This window comes from Labrus mixtus, chromosome 2 (assembly GCF_963584025.1).
Source record: "Labrus mixtus chromosome 2, fLabMix1.1, whole genome shotgun sequence".
Classification (NCBI taxonomy): domain Eukaryota; kingdom Metazoa; phylum Chordata; class Actinopteri; order Labriformes; family Labridae; genus Labrus; species Labrus mixtus.
Genome location: NC_083613.1, coordinates 16,032,247 through 16,050,990, shown reverse-complemented (window position 1 = coordinate 16,050,990; position 18,744 = coordinate 16,032,247). Strand labels below are relative to the sequence as shown.

General features: G+C 39.8%; 1 protein-coding gene across 2 annotated transcripts; it reads left to right on the top strand.

The window, feature by feature from the left end:
* Window positions 1-529: 529 nt before the first annotated feature.
* Window positions 530-18,630, top strand: cep44 (centrosomal protein 44). 2 transcript variants are annotated; one of them, XM_061052962.1, is made up of 11 exons: window positions 530-744; window positions 1,102-1,242; window positions 2,585-2,732; window positions 3,657-3,794; window positions 5,044-5,118; window positions 5,260-5,430; window positions 6,420-6,542; window positions 6,628-6,726; window positions 7,805-7,870; window positions 8,304-8,341; window positions 18,551-18,630. In XM_061052962.1, exons 2-11 carry the CDS (start codon window positions 1,109-1,111, stop codon window positions 18,609-18,611), a joined length of 1,053 nt encoding a protein of 350 aa, XP_060908945.1. In that variant the 5' UTR covers window positions 530-744; window positions 1,102-1,108; the 3' UTR covers window positions 18,612-18,630. The 2 variants fall into 2 exon arrangements, with proteins under 2 accessions (XP_060908945.1, XP_060908943.1); XM_061052960.1 differs by lacking the exon at window positions 18,551-18,630 and adding an exon at window positions 8,824-8,899 and having other exon boundaries at window positions 531-744.
* Window positions 18,631-18,744: the final 114 nt, after the last annotated feature.

Below are 18,744 nucleotides of genomic sequence, written 5' to 3'. Positions count from 1 at the left end.
TATACACATGTAAAATAATGTTAAAGGTGTTCATATCAAACTGTGTAAAATTGTAGTGTTCCGGAAATAACATAATACAAAATCATTTAACATATATCTGTGCGTAGGCCTACATAAAGGTTTTTAGGTAAAAACACTGATTCACTTTACAGAATTATAAAAACAAGAAGTCTTGTTGAATGGAGAGCTAAAAGAGTCGGTTCTTTTTGCTGAGCTGAGCCAAAATATCCGAATCACTCACAAGAGCCAAAATTCCCATCTCTGCCCCTGTCAACTCTCTGATACGCCCCCTTCCTCTCACCCTCTCCTTACACAGGCAGATGCATCAAATTATATTACTTTTTTAATATATATATTTCTTTAACGTGTTCATTTTCTTCGTGGAAACACTATAGACTGTAAATATTAGGGAAACACGAGCTGGGAGATCTGGGAAACCTGAAACAAAAAGTATAAGCAGCCTGCCCGCTTGTAACGTCAGTGACGTCAGCTCGTGAGGAATCCCCACGTCATGTGTGTAACAGCCAATCATGCTCCGTGCTGTTGATCACCCGGGAGAAACAAAACCAGCTAAGTAGGAAGCGTTAGCTTTAGAGAAACAATTTAGAGCGATTTCACCTTTTAGAGGAATTAAGATTAGTACCTTAAAAATGACATCGATGTTTTAAGTAAATTAGCTTTAAAGTAGCTCGGAGTGAGTCGTTATTTCACGTCTTCTACCTCATTTGTGTGGCCGCATCTCAGGTAAGAGCTAACGCTGATTCCGGTGTTTTGGTTTAACGAGTTACCGTGTTAACTGGCGACTTTCAGTCAGATACGTTCCCTTGGTTGCAGTTTTACAGTACATGTTGAAGACGTAAAGCGTCGTAACAAATGCCTGTCCAAATATTTATATATACTGTATATATTTTTTAATAATAAACCAAACAAAGAGACATTCGCGAGGACACTTTACGCTTTCAACACTGTTGTAACTATGGTAACCATTGGCATTCGGCTAAAAGTCTCCAGTTAACACGGTCACTCAATTAACAGAAACACCGGTTATTAGAATAATGTGACCTTTCTTAACCTGACGTTAAAACTAATATTTTTCTACAGTATATCGATGACCGAAAATGTTGAAAAATTTCAACATTTAAAGGTAAAGATGCTGTCCACCGGAGACGTCCAAGGTTGTCTCCGTAAACTAGAGACTCTCCTGCGAGTGATAAAATACCCAGGACAGGTCGACTACAACAGGTAGGTCATGACACAGCCACTGTTTCTGATTATAACACTGTTACAACCATAGACTGTAGATATTAAGGTTACAACACACTGCAAACAGCAAGACAACCTATATAAGCCTAGTCAAACTGCTTTTAGGGAGCTCAAAAACCAGCCACAAAATAACGATTTGTTTTGGTGATAGAGCTCCTACACCAGAAGTTAATATTTACCTTACAGTTTGTATAATGTTACATAAAGTTAGAACAAGAGCCAATCCAGACTTCAGCCTACTCTGTTATCATATAAAGACATGATAAGACACACTTTATTGATGGCTCACTGAGTAATATTCACCTGTTACAACATGTCAAGTTGTAGAGTAAAGGAAAGAGAAATATAGTTAGATACAAATACAAACAACAGGGATAACAGCATTTATACAAACTGTACACATTTAGTACACCTTCCATTTGTTCAGATAGGAATTTGGATTGAATATTTTATTATACTTATTGTTCAATAAAATGATTGATTTTTACTAGAATCATATTGAAGTTTTTTATTCTGGTATTCGGGACAACCCTAACCCCATTTAAGAACGACATCACTGCCTTTTAACACTAAAATTAAACAAAGTCACAGTTTAAGGGACCTTTCCAAACATTTTCTTCCCATCAATGCCACAGGTAAATACTTCTCCTTAAAGTTTGCTCTGATTTTTTTGATAAATAAACTGAACTTGTCCAATTAGAGTCCCGTTGCCCCCCAACAAATAGCTGTTGTAATGTGGCCTGTCCACCACAAGGTGTCACTATATTCCACTCCTGCTCTTAAATGCAGACTCGCCCTCATACACACTTTATTCAAACAGAAATATCACTTTGACATTTTTGACAACAAGACACAGTTTTGATTTGTTTGCTTTTAATGTATGCGACACAAACACGTTTTTCTGTATCTTATCCTGTGTATGTGAACAAGAATCATATTTATTTATGTCAATAGTTTCTAAAATGTTGATCACAGTAAATTGCCAAAGAGCTTATAAGAGTCTGAATAAGATTGGTGGGTTATTGCCAAGTAGATTTACACTAACTAACAGCAGATCTCCCCTGTCAAAAACCCCAAATTAAAAAGACAATAAAACACAAAGAATATGATGTATTTTTGAATACATTTATATTTTGAATCTTTATTGAGATTGATAAGTTAAAAATGAGAAATGACCTCGTCCTTTTAAGAAGCAGCTGCCACTCTCTTCCTCAACACAACTTTGTGTAATTTTGATTCAAGATCTCCGATAAGCAGTGACAGAAATATGTAGACATAAGGTATTGTTGTTCTTATTGCACTTTTTTGTTTGCTCCTGCAGCCTGTCCAAAGGAGACCCCTCTGCTTTCCTTCCCATCGTGAGCTTCACCCTCACCTCCTTCTCTCCACCTTTCGCCGAGCAGCTGACGGCGACAGGATTCGAGTTGACGGGCAAAACCGACCTCCGCTTCACCGACACTTTTTACAAGGTAACACACACTCTGAGCGCCATGTTTCTTTACATTCCATTCAATTTTCTTTCGCTTATCTTGGGCCAGGTGGCAGTGGCTGCCCTAGTTGTCCCTCAGCAACATTTTGTAGCTCCTCCTGGGGGATCCTGAGGTGCTCCCAGGCCAGAAGGGATATATAATCCATCAAGCACGTTCTTGGTCTCCTCCCAGTTCTACATGCCCAGAAGACTTTCAAAGGAAGGCGCCCAGAAGGCATCACATGCCCGAACCACCTTTACTGGCCCCTTCCAATGCGAAGGAGCTGCGACTCTTCTCTGTGCTCCTTCCGGATATCTGAGCTCCTCACCCTACCTCTAAGGCTGAGCCCAGCCCTCCTCTGGAGGAAACTTATTTCAGCCGCTTTTATTCACTATCTTATTCTTTCATCACTACCCATAGCTCATGACCATAGGTAAGGATTGAAATGTAGATCAACCGGTAAATTGAAAGCTTTCGACTCAGCTCCCTCTTCACAACGACGGTCTGGCACAATACTGCTGACGTTGTCCCAATCTGACTGTCAGTCTCACAATCCTTTTTTCCTTTCCTCGAGAACAAGACCCCGAGATACTTCAACTCCTTGAGCTGAGGCAGGCGCTCACTCCCCACGCGGTGGGAGCAATCCAACGTTTTTCAGACATACAACCATTGCCTCAGACATTGGAGGTGCTGACCCTCATCCCGACTTCTTCTGACTCGGCTTCAAACCGCCCCAAGGCCTGCTCCAGGTCCCAGATTGAAGAAGCCAACTCTGAACAACATCATCTGCATAAAGCAGGGATACATTTCTGAACTCCCCAAACTGGAAACCCTCCACTGTTTCTCTACCTCACTGTAAATCTAGCAGTCTGTAGTGGTTGTTAACGTGTGTGTGTGTGTGTGTTCTGCTGTGTTTGTGTGTAGGTGCTGAGAGATATCTTCCACTATAAGCCCGTCCTGACCAAGCAGCAGTTCCTGCAGTGGGGTTTCTCTCAGAGGAAAATCTCTGTGGTGTGTGACGTCATTAACTTTGTGCAGCAGAAACACAACCAGCTGAAGAAGGTTTGAATAATGTCACTTCTTCATAAAAGTTGTTATTTGATCTCTACCATCAGAGGACTTCCTGTTTCTGTATGAAAGAACAATCCGAGATCAAAGAATCACATCTGCTGTCTTTGCATGTTTGTATTTTTGCTATTGTGCTTTAAACATAATAATAGAACTTAATGTTCAAAATTGATGGATTTAAGAAAATTAAAAGAGGAAATCCACGTATAAATGTAAATATTGCACCCATTATTTTAGTGATATTTTTTCTGGAATGTATCTGTCATGTAGAAAAGGGTCATATTTGTATTCTACACACCATTTTTTTTCTTATGTTGATTTATTTTTTGCTGTCTACATTTTGTTAGGCCCCGTGTCCACCTAGCGTTGTTTTCAATGAGCAGACAGTGTGCGCAGCAGAAAGCGGCCGCCTGGAGAAAAGGCGCAGCGCCCTTCTCCTTTTTTGTGCGGTCACACCGAGCGCTCAAGTTGAGAACCCCTCAACTTTTCAGAAAGGCGCTGTTGACGCCACCGGCACTCTTTTACCAAATATATAATATCCCCCGTAGTTTTACCGCCTACGGATCATGTCTTGTACCCACATCCTCTTTGTGTTTGATCGAGAAATAAACAATCTGAAATAAAAAACATACAGTAAAAAGTAACAGAGCAGTGTCGGTCAAGCAGCTGCCGTTGTCAGCTGACTGTTGCCATGGACAGATGTGCAGCGCTTTTCTTCTCTGTGCACAAACGCTTCATGCTAATGCCCCCGAGTGCACAACCAGCGCTTTTCTGGTACGATAAAACGCTAGGTGGAGCTTTAAGGGGGCCTTAAAGTATTGTTGTTGGGGGGATCAACTGCTAGTTGAACCTTCACACTGTTTCATCATCATCTTCTCTATTGCAAGACTCAGGAGTCCATTAAAAAACATTTAAAAGACAAGCAAAAATAAAAAACACATCACCAATATTCTGAAAGATAACGTTACCAGTGTCGCCACAAGGATGACTGGTATGGCACATGTTTATTTAGCTGCTGTCACAAGTAAATGACTTTTCTGTTTCAAAAAACAAAAAAAAAAACAGTATCTCTCCGTTATCACTACCTGCCTCCTCATCCTGTATTCATTGTGTCTTTATCCGTCCCTCCATCCATTATGTTTTTATCCCTCCTTCTCCCCTCTCTTGTCCACCTGGTACTTTTACATTACCCCTTCATGATCCAACCTTTCAACATGTGTGTGTGTTTTCTTGTTTTTTGTAGCCCAGAGTCAGATGTCCGGCCCAGAACAAGGAGGGCAGGCCGGACGGCAGAGGAGAAGTTCAGCCCACACTAATCGTAAGTGGAGTGTAGAAGGTTGCTTTCTTAAATCAGTGCTTTAATCAGGTGAGACGAGTCAGACAGGTCGTCTATTAGACTTCTTAATCAGTGAGCTAAGTTCATTTTCTTCAGTTTAATGCCTTTGTGTTTGTTTTTCAGGTGCCTGATCAGCCGCTCGTAGTGAATCACACAGAATATCAATCCACCTTTCATGCAGAAAGGTTCTCCTCCAGTTCTCCTGGAAACATGATCACAGAGGAGGAGGCAGATGAGGAGGAGGAGGAGGAGGAGGAGGAGGAGGAGGAGGAGGGCGGCGGCGACCGCCTTCAGGTGAGTCTCTGAATCAGATAAATATAGTGACGGGCCTGATGAAGTTTTCTCTCTGTGCCGAAAATTATTCATTACCTCAATCTATGCAAACACAGCGACATCTGGTGGCTGTTAAAGGTATAGCAGTTCTCAGCACCACACTGCACTTAAATAAATTAAGAAAACATTTCACTTTCATTATTGTAAAGAGAATTCTAGTTGATCATCTTTGACAGATAGCCAACCATATTTTAAGGAGCAATATATTAAATATCAACTGAATGAAATGATAAAGTGAGCTTACTATATGATCAGACATTAAGGAAACATGCGGAAGTCAATCACCATCTCCTTTGTCTTGCTGGCGTTGAGCTGAAGGTGGTTGAGCTCACTCCAGTCGACAAAGTCCATGATGACCTGCCTGTACTCCTGTTCGCTCCCCTTAGACACACACCCCACGATGGCTGTGTCATCGGAGAACTTCTGCAGGTGGCAGCTCCCAGAGTTGTAACAGAAGTCCGAGGTGTACAGGGTGAAAAGAAAAGCGGAGAGAACTGTCCCCTGCGGGGCCCCTGTACTGCAGACCACCATGTCAGACTCACAGTCCTGAAGCCTCACATACTGTGGTCTGTTGGTGAGGTAGTCCGTTGTCCATGCAGCCAGGTGACAGTCTACTCCCGCCCTTTCTAGCTTCCCCCTGAGCAGTGCAGGCTGGATGGTGTTGAAGGCATTGGAGAAGTCAAAGAACATGACCCTCACAGTGCTGCCAGTTGAAGTGCTGGCTTCTCTGACATGATAATGGATGGATGGATGGATCTGGCATCACATTAAAAATGAGCATATCATTTTCCCAAAACAGTGAAATATTTCATTTCAACATTTGTAATGTTGTCTTTGAGCTATTTTCAGTGAAATATGGGGCATTACTGTTTTGCATATCATCACATTCTGTTTTTATTTATATACTACTCATACTACTCTTCTGGATATAAAATCAGTCTGTGTCTCAGTCTCACTCAGAGCTAGAGGGACGACTCTCAGCTCTGGAGGCCCAGCTACAGCCTGGACTGGACCGGATCAGAGTCCTGGAGAGACGCCTGGAAGACCTGGAGAGACGGAGACACACAAATAAGGTTCAGCACACACTCTTTATCATCAGTTATTTCCCTCATCGGTCAGACAGCAGAGGAAATGTTCTTTATGAAATGTTTCTCACAGAGTGAAGGTGACGTGGTGATCGTCTCCAGAGAGAGCTGGGAGAACCTGATGAGCAGAGTCGTTCTTCTGGAAACTCAATCAGAACTTAGAGACACACAGGTACCTCACCTTCATGTATCTCTTTACTTATACTGACTGTCTGTATACAAACCTAATCATGGGAACATGTGCAGGTATGTTCTGATTACAAGCTTTTAGAGATTCCAATCTGAGCGAGAGCAACAGTTTCTACCTCAGATGAAGAAAAACCATTTAGATGTTGCAGAAGTTAAACTTCAGGGCAGTCAGGGCATTTAGAAAATATATAAACGAAGTAAGCTTTTTTACACACATAGTTGGTAACCTGCTTTGAAAAAAGACCAAACATACAGAAATATAATCATTAAAGGTGAGATGGCCACACAGATACAAACATGTAAACAATTCCGACACACTTTCTCCAGATTAAATACTAAAACACTCTGTGCTTCGACAATATGAAGGGTGATTAATAAAATGCCTGATTATTGTCAATGATTCATTTTCTGCTACTCAACATGAACATAATGTGCTTGATTTCATTCGCCATTGTTTCCTGTACACAAACAAGCAGAGAATGTGGTGGAACCGGTAGGTGGCGTATTGCAGAGCTATGCAGACACACCAACACACAAGTATGTAGTGTTCATGACAGCATAGGCCACTACGACGTAGAGTCAATGCAGAATTATAAGTCAACCCTTTCCTTTACCCTGATTAAATAGTCTCCAGAAGATTCCCTCTAGGTTTGTCTGAAAAGATGTCCTGGCCTTCTTGTTTCTATTTTTGAGAATTTGTCATTAGTATTCTGTTTTCAGAGGGAGAAATCAAAAGTGAAAATAAAAACTATAATAATCCCCTCTGGCCCACTGCAGCACCACCCACAGTACATTCAGCTCACCTCCTGTTTGTTAGAAAGAGACGTCACATCGAGCTAATAACAAAACGCCATTTCTGCCCTGAATGGGACAAACCCAGTTTAATGAAAAGTACATGTTAGTGAGGAACAGAGAAACATGGAGGAGCTTCTTCATCACACATACCCAGCTGTAAACTCAGATTATATGTAGAAACGTCAAATGTTACAAATGTAGTGAAGCTTATTCTAGCACTGATCCATTTCTCAGACTGATCTCTGTTCCTGCCCTGTCTCTCTCAGCTCAGTGTCCCACCGCCATGTGCGTCCTCGTCCTCCGCCTTCTCCAACATGTCTGATGCCTCTAAGGTGAGCTGAACACTCTGCTCTCAGACTGTCCAATCATTTCATGACATCCTGTCCGATCAACAACATGTCAGATGTCAGATTAGTCATGCTTACTAAATTATCAAATGTCATTCAGTATTTGTTCAAGCTTCTGATTTTGTCTTCTTCAAACAGATTATACAAATGTTATTATCATGATTCATCATGAAACAAACTTGAGCTTGTGTTTTTTTCTGTAACACATAACGCTGTGTTTGACTATTGGACTAACAGATAAATGTGTCTGATTTATGTAACCAATTCTTAAGAAAGGAAACGTGTTATCTTTGCGCATGTAACACTTTGAGGCTTTTTATTTAACCGCGGTGAAACTTTCTATAGTCCACATTGAAAATGATAAGTTTGGGAGTTTAATGTTTTAACCTCCTTTCTTTTATTGTCTGTTAATATCCAGGAGGATCTGAAAGAGAGGCTGGAGAGGATAACAAACATGTATGTTCCTTTTTCATTTCTTCATACTTAGTCTTTTCTTTTCTACAAAACCTCAGGGAGAGCTTCTGGATGAGGAGAAAATCAAAAATATAAAAAATAAATCATGATATCACTAAAAAAGAGGTTTATAAAGTTGTCCATATAGTTTCTAACACAACGTGTGTGTGTGTGTGTGTGTGTGTGTGTGTGTGTGTGTGTGTGTGTGTGTGTGTGTGTGTGTGTGTGTGTGTGTGTGTGTGTGTGTGTGTGTGTGTGTGTGTGTGTGTGTGTGTGTGTGTGTGTGTGTGTGTGTGTGTGTGTGTGTGTGTGTGTGTGTGTGTGTGTGTGTGTGTGTGTGTGTGTGTGTGTGTGTGTGTGTGTGTGTGTGTGTGTGTGTGTGTGTGTGTGTGTGTGTGTGTGTGTGTGTGTGTGTGTGTGTGTGTGTGTGTGTGTGTGTGTGTGTGTGTGTGTGTGTGTGTGTGTGTGTGTGTGTGTGTGTGTAGGATGAAGAGCACCTCCAGCCTGCTGAAGAACTCTGAATCCTCTACAACAGACTGCAAATAATCTAATATAAATCATTTTTCTTGTTTGATCTAATGTCATGACTTAAGCACATTTTTATGTTGCTTTCATATTAAAAAATTATTTTTATTAAATGTATCCATCTGCTTGTTTTTGGTGTTTTATGATTATAAACTTGGTAATAAACTGGACAAACGTGATTCTAACTTCTAAAGAACAAATATTGTTTGAATGAAATAACATTTACAGTAAAAGAAAGTCCGGGCTGAAGAAAGTTCAGTCCTCCAAACTATAAAATGATTCACTCTTTAAACTGCAGCTTGTTAAAATGTGTTTCTCCTTTCATCGTGTAAACAGGATGATTTAGTTCAGGTTGTTTTCTTTCAATGAAAAATCATTTTGTTCTGTCTTCCATTTTTCAAAAATGATTGACATATTGAACGGTAACATGTTCAAAATGCTCCAGATGACTGATCCCTGACTTCATGTTTTAGAGAATGTGATGAAATCCGATAAAAGAGGATGTATTTACAGAAACACTTTGTTGTAGTTGGAGAGAGAGAGCGGGGAATAACACGCGGCTGGACCCGAATCCGCACTACTTGAGGGAAGGCAAAGCAAAATAGGCTTTTTAAATATATAAAAGGTAATCATTTAAATGAGCATTTCATGTCATTCTAAAAGTCTTTGTGATGCTTTCATTTCTTTTTGTTATATTTGTATTGGCCCATTTTTGCCTTTCTTGAATAGGACAGCTGAAGAGAGACAGGAAATGTTGGGAGGAGAGAGTGGGGGGATGACATGCAGCAATGGGCCAAGGTTCGGATTTGAACAAACAGCCACTGCGACGAGGGCTATATCTTCTGTGCATGGGACGTGTGACATAACCACTTGGCCATCCAGCGCCCAAGTCTTTGTGATGCTTTTAAACTGAGAGGATATTACTTGACAATCATCTGCGACAGGTTGAGCAATCTGACTTAAGTCAATCCCAGCTCCATGGACACCTCTTCAGTGGCATTTGTACCTACACACGGTCCTATTTCTCAGTCTATTAAAAATGAGTGAGCAAACATTGGCACATATTGAATTGTGACCCTCACCTCGCAGGTGCTTTTAAAACCCCACCTTGATATTTTGTTTAAAGGAGGTCTTCTAACTTACTTGATCTCTGAGTTATGTAGGCGGCAGTAGCTCAGTCCGTAGGGACCAGGTGTGGATAATTAATAAAGAAGTTGGTCTGGTAGGTAGGTACCAGGGCACCGAACCACCAACTGCTCTGGTGCGCTCAGTGTGTATCATCTCTCCGTTAATGCATGTCCATGTGTGTGAGATGCATGTCTCTCAATAACAAAGTATAAAATCTGAATTTATAAAGTATATCAAATAAAAAATAAAAGTCAGATCTGCTTAAGAAGCCTAAACAATTCCTCTCTTATATTCCTTATGCTAATTTTCCATGGCAAAATTGCATACATTGTTCCATGATCAGAGGCTTTCCTTTCATGTTATTTATTATATCTCAGCCTGTCGTTAGGTTGACTGAAAGTGAGGTTGAGACAGGATTTCCAGCATGGTGGCTGCTGCTGATGAGTCTCCAGAGCCCCCTGCAGGAACATATGGGTGACATCAGTCAGGCTTATTCAGTTAGTATTTACAGTGCATGTCTAATACAAGTGTACTGATATCTTTAGTCAGGCGGCTTAGGACCAGATTTGGGAAGAATGGGGACACGCTGGACAAAAGCACCACATTTTTTCCACATCTGTCTCCATCACAATAGCTTTCAATTTTGGGGGGGAGCCACTTCATCAAGATGGCGGTTCAAAGATGGCAGCGCCAATATGTCTTCCAAGCCACTTAGAAAGTGAATCTTGGTGTCAATATATACATTTTCTGGGTCAAGGAATGCATTAAAATACCTAGATGACTAGATGATTATTTGTGCCAAGATCAAATACATATGTTCATTTTGGCAATGTATTACATCATTTTCATTGGTTCCTAGGCGGTTGGACATGAACCCTTTGAGGTCTGAGGCTATTTTGGCCGTTTTGCTATAATTGTCATTTTACTTATGTAGGCTATACTACATCAAAAATGTTTACCATATAAGTGCCTGATATCATTTTTTTCAGCACAACCTCACCTTTAAATGGAAATATATAAAAGGACATTTGTGTTATGTTCCCCCAGTAAACAAAACACTGCACATTTACAAAAAGGTACCACGTAAGTGGGCCTATGGTTTCATTAAGGTGGAAGAAGAGCATAGCCCTTCAAACCCCCCACTAATTCTATCAAAATGATAGACAAACATAGGCTGTAGGCTCTAGGCTGCAGCCGGACACTTTTTTCACCCTTGTGTGGCCTTCTTGCTTGGATCTGTGGGTACTGCGATGGCAAAAAGAAGATGGTTATAGCTCCTGCTGCTGTTGCTGGGAACATCCGTCCTTGTCTGTCCCTCATAGCAGGGCTGTCAGTTCATCTAAAAAGTCCTTGGCCCTTTTTCAAACCTGCCACTACACCCTACCTCTACCCACTATGCCTCCGTTTGCGCGTCCCCGCGGAGGGTCCGCCATATTAAGTCCGTCCCAAACTAATTAGCGGGGTGTGGTAGTGGGTTATAAAACCCTCCACCAGCGAGTGTGCACCGATGCCGACTTTCGGATCACGTGCAACGCCTATTGTGTCCGGTCGTCATGGATGAAGCAACCTGTGAGTTCAAACACTGCTCCAACTAAGATAGACATTTAATATCGTCATACAGACGTTAACAACTTCAAATGTGTACTGAGGATCAAATATATGTTTATTTATTGTAAAGTGTTTTATATTTACAGGGACTGTTGCAAAAACAAAAGAATATTAAATCATGTTGCAGACAACTTTTCGCTGTTAATATTTATTTCTTATTTTTCTACTTTTTATGTCTTTGTGAAATCTCAATTCAACAACAAAAGAAGACACTTTTTGCTGCTCTGATGTTCAACAATATTATCCTTGTCTTTGCATTAATTTAGGACACCCTGTTCTAAAAATTACAGTAACTTAACTGAAATTATAAATTACATTAAACAATGTAGGCTCAATCTAATAGTTTTGTTATAAATCTACACTAATATAATTTACTAAAGAAGAAGAACAATAATCTAGGCTACATAAATATTTGTACAGAATGCATTAGCTACAAAAAAAAGCTGTTCCCGCAAGATACCGCTGAGTAACCATGGTAACATACAGTTCCTGTTTCCGTGTGAGAGAGGGAAGTTTGTCCCAAAGCCTGCCGCTGTATTTCTACCCTAGGGTTTGAAAAAGGGCCCTTGTGTGTCATGGGCTTCACTTGTTTTGTCTTGCAGATATCACAGAGGAGGATGTAGGCATTGCTAATTTACATACTGATTTGCATTGCTTACCAACCTGCCCTGAGCAGAGATACACATTGCTTTTGCGTGACCAATGTTAATAACAGGGCGTTGAACTAATAAACAAAGCCTATCTGTTTGACAAACACACCCAGATGAACCACACCTGGTGCAGGCTTAATGACAAAGTAAAACTGACCATTTTTGTTGATAGTTGTGTCAAATCTTACATGATAATTTCAGCTATTTTTTCCCCCAAACATTTTTAACTTAATTCAATCAACATCAGCGAAGAGGATTATTGTTGGGTTTATTGTCTTGAGTAGCCAACTACTCACTTTATAATCTTTCTAAACTTCGGTGTGCACAACTTTTTATGGAAAATAATCAAAGTCCTGTCTCTTATTGACGCCTGTCCCAAATAAAGGCAGGATCATTTCATAGGCCGAAGTTAATAAAAGCCTGGCTATTAATAGAACTTTTACGTTTTGTTTTTTTACTGTTCCTTATGCAATGTTTACAGTTTTACTAGATACTAGAAATTGTTTCGATTTGAAAAAATGAAAACATGAACAAAGCCTTTCTGTTATATATTAAACTTAAATATACAATTTAAGCTTTCTCTTAAAAGGCAAAAGTGTATTACAAGCAGCCAAAGGGTGGAGCAATAAGAACCAAATGCAAGTATTTCTGGAAAATTTTGTTGAAGAAGTTATTCATCAAGTTTAAAAAGACAACAAAAGATAAGTGTGTATTATTGTTTCTGCAGCACCACCTGAGGGTTAAATGGTATGAAATCTCCATCTTAATACAACTTAATACAAATTCTAACCACCACAGGAACATGTTTCCATCATAAATGAGATACCCCGTAAGTCTCCGGAATCAGACCATTAGAGTGCCTGAGCAGCGGTGTTACACATTGAGTGATAAAATCACTGTAACATTTTATCACCAAGAAAAGTAATGGCACACATCTCCTCACCAAGATGTACGATTTTAGAGTGAGAGCTGGCAACAGATATTCTATATCTTATATAATATTAACCTAATTAAACTGCAGGCTGCTCCCCTGGTGTCTGTTAGAGAGGAGACATGTTGAAGATTTTACTGGAAATGATTCACAAAAGCTTTTTCTCATGAGATGACTGTTTTTTAGATGACTGTTTTAAGGTTATTTTGTCACAAATCATTGTCTGATATACAGACAAGCTGAATTAAAAGGTAAGAATCCAGACTGTGTGATTCATGTCCTCTTGTATTTTATACATCTGTTTTGACCTGAAGGAGAAAGAACTACCTGGAGGATTCTGAGTACTTCATGGCTGTGGCTCTCCTGGCTGCACAGAGGAGTAAAGACCCCAATACTCAGGTGTGTGTGTGTGTGTGTGTGTGTGTGTGTGTGTGTGTGTGTGTGTGTGTGTGTGTGTGTGTGTGTGTGTGTGTGTGTGTGTGTGTGTGTGTGTGTGTGTGTGTGTGTGTGTGTGTGTGTGTGTGTGTAGGATGAAGAGCACCTCCAGCCTGCTGAAGAACTCTGAATCCTCTACAACAGACTGCAAATAATCTAATATAAATCATTTTTCTTGTTTGATCTAATGTCATGACTTAAGCACATTTTTATGTTGCTTTCATATTAAAAAATTATTTTTATTAAATGTATCCATCTGCTTGTTTTTGGTGTTTTATGATTATAAACTTGGTAATAAACTGGACAAACGTGATTCTAACTTCTAAAGAACAAATATTGTTTGAATGAAATAACATTTACAGTAAAAGAAAGTCCGGGCTGAAGAAAGTTCAGTCCTCCAAACTATAAAATGATTCACTCTTTAAACTGCAGCTTGTTAAAATGTGTTTCTCCTTTCATCGTGTAAACAGGATGATTTAGTTCAGGTTGTTTTCTTTCAATGAAAAATCATTTTGTTCTGTCTTCCATTTTTCAAAAATGATTGACATATTGAACGGTAACATGTTCAAAATGCTCCAGATGACTGATCCCTGACTTCATGTTTTAGAGAATGTGATGAAATCCGATAAAAGAGGATGTATTTACAGAAACACTTTGTTGTAGTTGGAGAGAGAGAGCGGGGAATAACACGCGGCTGGACCCGAATCCGCACTACTTGAGGGAAGGCAAAGCAAAATAGGCTTTTTAAATATATAAAAGGTAATCATTTAAATGAGCATTTCATGTCATTCTAAAAGTCTTTGTGATGCTTTCATTTCTTTTTGTTATATTTGTATTGGCCCATTTTTGCCTTTCTTGAATAGGACAGCTGAAGAGAGACAGGAAATGTTGGGAGGAGAGAGTGGGGGGATGACATGCAGCAATGGGCCAAGGTTCGGATTTGAACAAACAGCCACTGCGACGAGGGCTATATCTTCTGTGCATGGGACGTGTGACATAACCACTTGGCCATCCAGCGCCCAAGTCTTTGTGATGCTTTTAAACTGAGAGGATATTACTTGACAATCATCTGCGACAGGTTGAGCAATCTGACTTAAGTCAATCCCAGCTCCATGGACACCTCTTCAGTGGCATTTGTACCTACACACGGTCCTATTTCTCAGTCTATTAAAAATGAGTGAGCAAACATTGGCACATATTGAATTGTGACCCTCACCTCGCAGGTGCTTTTAAAACCCCACCTTGATATTTTGTTTAAAGGAGGTCTTCTAACTTACTTGATCTCTGAGTTATGTAGGCGGCAGTAGCTCAGTCCGTAGGGACCAGGTGTGGATAATTAATAAAGAAGTTGGTCTGGTAGGTAGGTACCAGGGCACCGAACCACCAACTGCTCTGGTGCGCTCAGTGTGTATCATCTCTCCGTTAATGCATGTCCATGTGTGTGAGATGCATGTCTCTCAATAACAAAGTATAAAATCTGAATTTATAAAGTATATCAAATAAAAAATAAAAGTCAGATCTGCTTAAGAAGCCTAAACAATTCCTCTCTTATATTCCTTATGCTAATTTTCCATGGCAAAATTGCATACATTGTTCCATGATCAGAGGCTTTCCTTTCATGTTATTTATTATATCTCAGCCTGTCGTTAGGTTGACTGAAAGTGAGGTTGAGACAGGATTTCCAGCATGGTGGCTGCTGCTGATGAGTCTCCAGAGCCCCCTGCAGGAACAGATGGGTGACATCAGTCAGGCTTATTCAGTTAGTATTTACAGTGCATGTCTAATACAAGTGTACTGATATCTTTAGTCAGGCGGCTTAGGACCAGATTTGGGAAGAATGGGGACACGCTGGACAAAAGCACCACATTTTTTCCACATCTGTCTCCATCACAATAGCTTTCAATTTTGGGGGGGAGCCACTTCATCAAGATGGCGGTTCAAAGATGGCAGCGCCAATATGTCTTCCAAGCCACTTAGAAAGTGAATCTTGGTGTCAATATATACATTTTCTGGGTCAAGGAATGCATTAAAATACCTAGATGACTAGATGATTATTTGTGCCAAGATCAAATACATATGTTCATTTTGGCAATGTATTACATCATTTTCATTGGTTCCTAGGCGGTTGGACATGAACCCTTTGAGGTCTGAGGCTATTTTGGCCGTTTTGCTATAATTGTCATTTTACTTATGTAGGCTATACTACATCAAAAATGTTTACCATATAAGTGCCTGATATCATTTTTTTCAGCACAACCTCACCTTTAAATGGAAATATATAAAAGGACATTTGTGTTATGTTCCCCCAGTAAACAAAACACTGCACATTTACAAAAAGGTACCACGTAAGTGGGCCTATGGTTTCATTAAGGTGGAAGAAGAGCATAGCCCTTCAAACCCCCCACTAATTCTATCAAAATGATAGACAAACATAGGCTGTAGGCTCTAGGCTGCAGCCGGACACTTTTTTCACCCTTGTGTGGCCTTCTTGCTTGGATCTGTGGGTACTGCGATGGCAAAAAGAAGATGGTCATAGCTCCTGCTGCTGTTGCTGGGAACATCCGTCCTTGTCAGTCCCTCATAGCAGGGCTGTCAGTTCATCTAAAAAGTCCTTGGCCCTTTTTCAAACCTGCCACTACACCCTACCTCTACCCACTATGCCTCCGTTTGCGCGTCCCCGCGGAGGGTCCGCCATATTAAGTCCGTCCCAAACTAATTAGCGGGGTGTGGTAGTGGGTTATAAAACCCTCCACCAGCGAGTGTGCACCGATGCCGACTTTCGGATCACGTGCAACGCCTATTGTGTCCGGTCGTCATGGATGAAGCAACCTGTGAGTTCAAACACTGCTCCAACTAAGATAGACATTTAATATCGTCATACAGACGTTAACAACTTCAAATGTGTACTGAGGATCAAATATATGTTTATTTATTGTAAAGTGTTTTATATTTACAGGGACTGTTGCAAAAACAAAAGAATATTAAATCATGTTGCAGACAACTTTTCGCTGTTAATATTTATTTCTTATTTTTCTACTTTTTATGTCTTTGTGAAATCTCAATTCAACAACAAAAGAAGACACTTTTTGCTGCTCTGATGTTCAACAATATTATCCTTGTCTTTGCATTAATTTAGGACACCCTGTTCTAAAAATTACAGTAACTTAACTGAAATTATAAATTACATTAAACAATGTAGGCTCAATCTAATAGTTTTGTTATAAATCTACACTAATATAATTTACTAAAGAAGAAGAACAATAATCTAGGCTACATAAATATTTGTACAAAATGCATTAGCTACAAAAAAAAGCTGTTCCCGCAAGATACCGCTGAGTAACCATGGTAACATACAGTTCCTGTTTCCGTGTGAGAGAGGGAAGTTTGTCCCAAAGCCTGCCGCTGTATTTCTACCCTAGGGTTTGAAAAAGGGCCCTTGTGTGTCATGGGCTTCACTTGTTTTGTCTTGCAGATATCACAGAGGAGGATGTAGGCATTGCTAATTTACATACTGATTTGCATTGCTTACCAACCTGCCCTGAGCAGAGATACACATTTCTTTTGCGTGACCAATGTTAATAACAGGGCGTTGAACTAATAAACAAAGCCTATCTGTTTGACAAACACACCCAGATGAACCACACCTGGTGCAGGCTTAATGACAAAGTAAAACTGACCATTTTTGTTGATAGTTGTGTCAAATCTTACATGATAATTTCAGCTATTTTTTCCCCCAAACATTTTTAACTTAATTCAATCAACATCAGCGAAGAGGATTATTGTTGGGTTTATTGTCTTGAGTAGCCAACTACTCACTTTATAATCTTTCTAAACTTCGGTGTGCACAACTTTTTATGGAAAATAATCAAAGTCCTGTCTCTTATTGACGCCTGTCCCAAATAAAGGCAGGATCATTTCATAGGCCGAAGTTAATAAAAGCCTGGCTATTAATAGAACTTTTACGTTTTGTTTTTTTACTGTTCCTTATGCAATGTTTACAGTTTTACTAGATACTAGAAATTGTTTCGATTTGAAAAAATGAAAACATGAACAAAGCCTTTCTGTTATATATTAAACTTAAATATACAATTTAAGCTTTCTCTTAAAAGGCAAAAGTGTATTACAAGCAGCCAAAGGGTGGAGCAATAAGAACCAAATGCAAGTATTTCTGGAAAATTTTGTTGAAGAAGTTATTCATCAAGTTTAAAAAGACAACAAAAGATAAGTGTGTATTATTGTTTCTGCAGCACCACCTGAGGGTTAAATGGTATGAAATCTCCATCTTAATACAACTTAATACAAATTCTAACCACCACAGGAACATGTTTCCATCATAAATGAGATACCCCGTAAGTCTCCGGAATCAGACCATTAGAGTGCCTGAGCAGCGGTGTTACACATTGAGTGATAAAATCACTGTAACATTTTATCACCAAGAAAAGTAATAGCACACATCTCCTCACCAAGATGTACGATTTTAGAGTGAGAGCTGGCAACAGATATTCTATATCTTATATAATATTAACCTAATTAAACTGCAGGCTGCTCCCCTGGTGTCTGTTAGAGAGGAGACATGTTGAAGATTTTACTGGAAATGATTCACAAAAGCTTTTTCTCATGAGATGACTGTTTTAAGGTTATTTTGTCACAAATCATTGTCTGATATACAGACAAGCTGAATTAAAAGGTAAGAATCCAGACTGTGTGATTCATGTCCTCTTGTATTTTATACATCTGTTTTGACCTGAAGGAGAAAGAACTACCTGGAGGATTCTGAGTACTTCATGGCTGTGGCTCTCCTGGCTGCACAGAGGAGTAAAGACCCCAATACTCAGGTGTGTGTGTGTGTGTGTGTGTGTGTGTGTGTGTGTGTGTGTGTGTGTGTGTGTGTGTGTGTGTGTGTGTGTGTGTGTGTGTGTGTGTGTGTGTGTGTAGGATGAAGAGCACCTCCAGCCTGCTGAAGAACTCTGAATCCTCTACAACAGACTGCAAATAATCTAATATAAATAATCATTTTTCTTGTTTGATCTAATGTCATGACTTAAGCACATTTTTATGTTACTTTCATATTAAAAATGTATTTTTATTAAATGTATCCATCTGCCTGTTTTTGGTGTTTTATGATTATA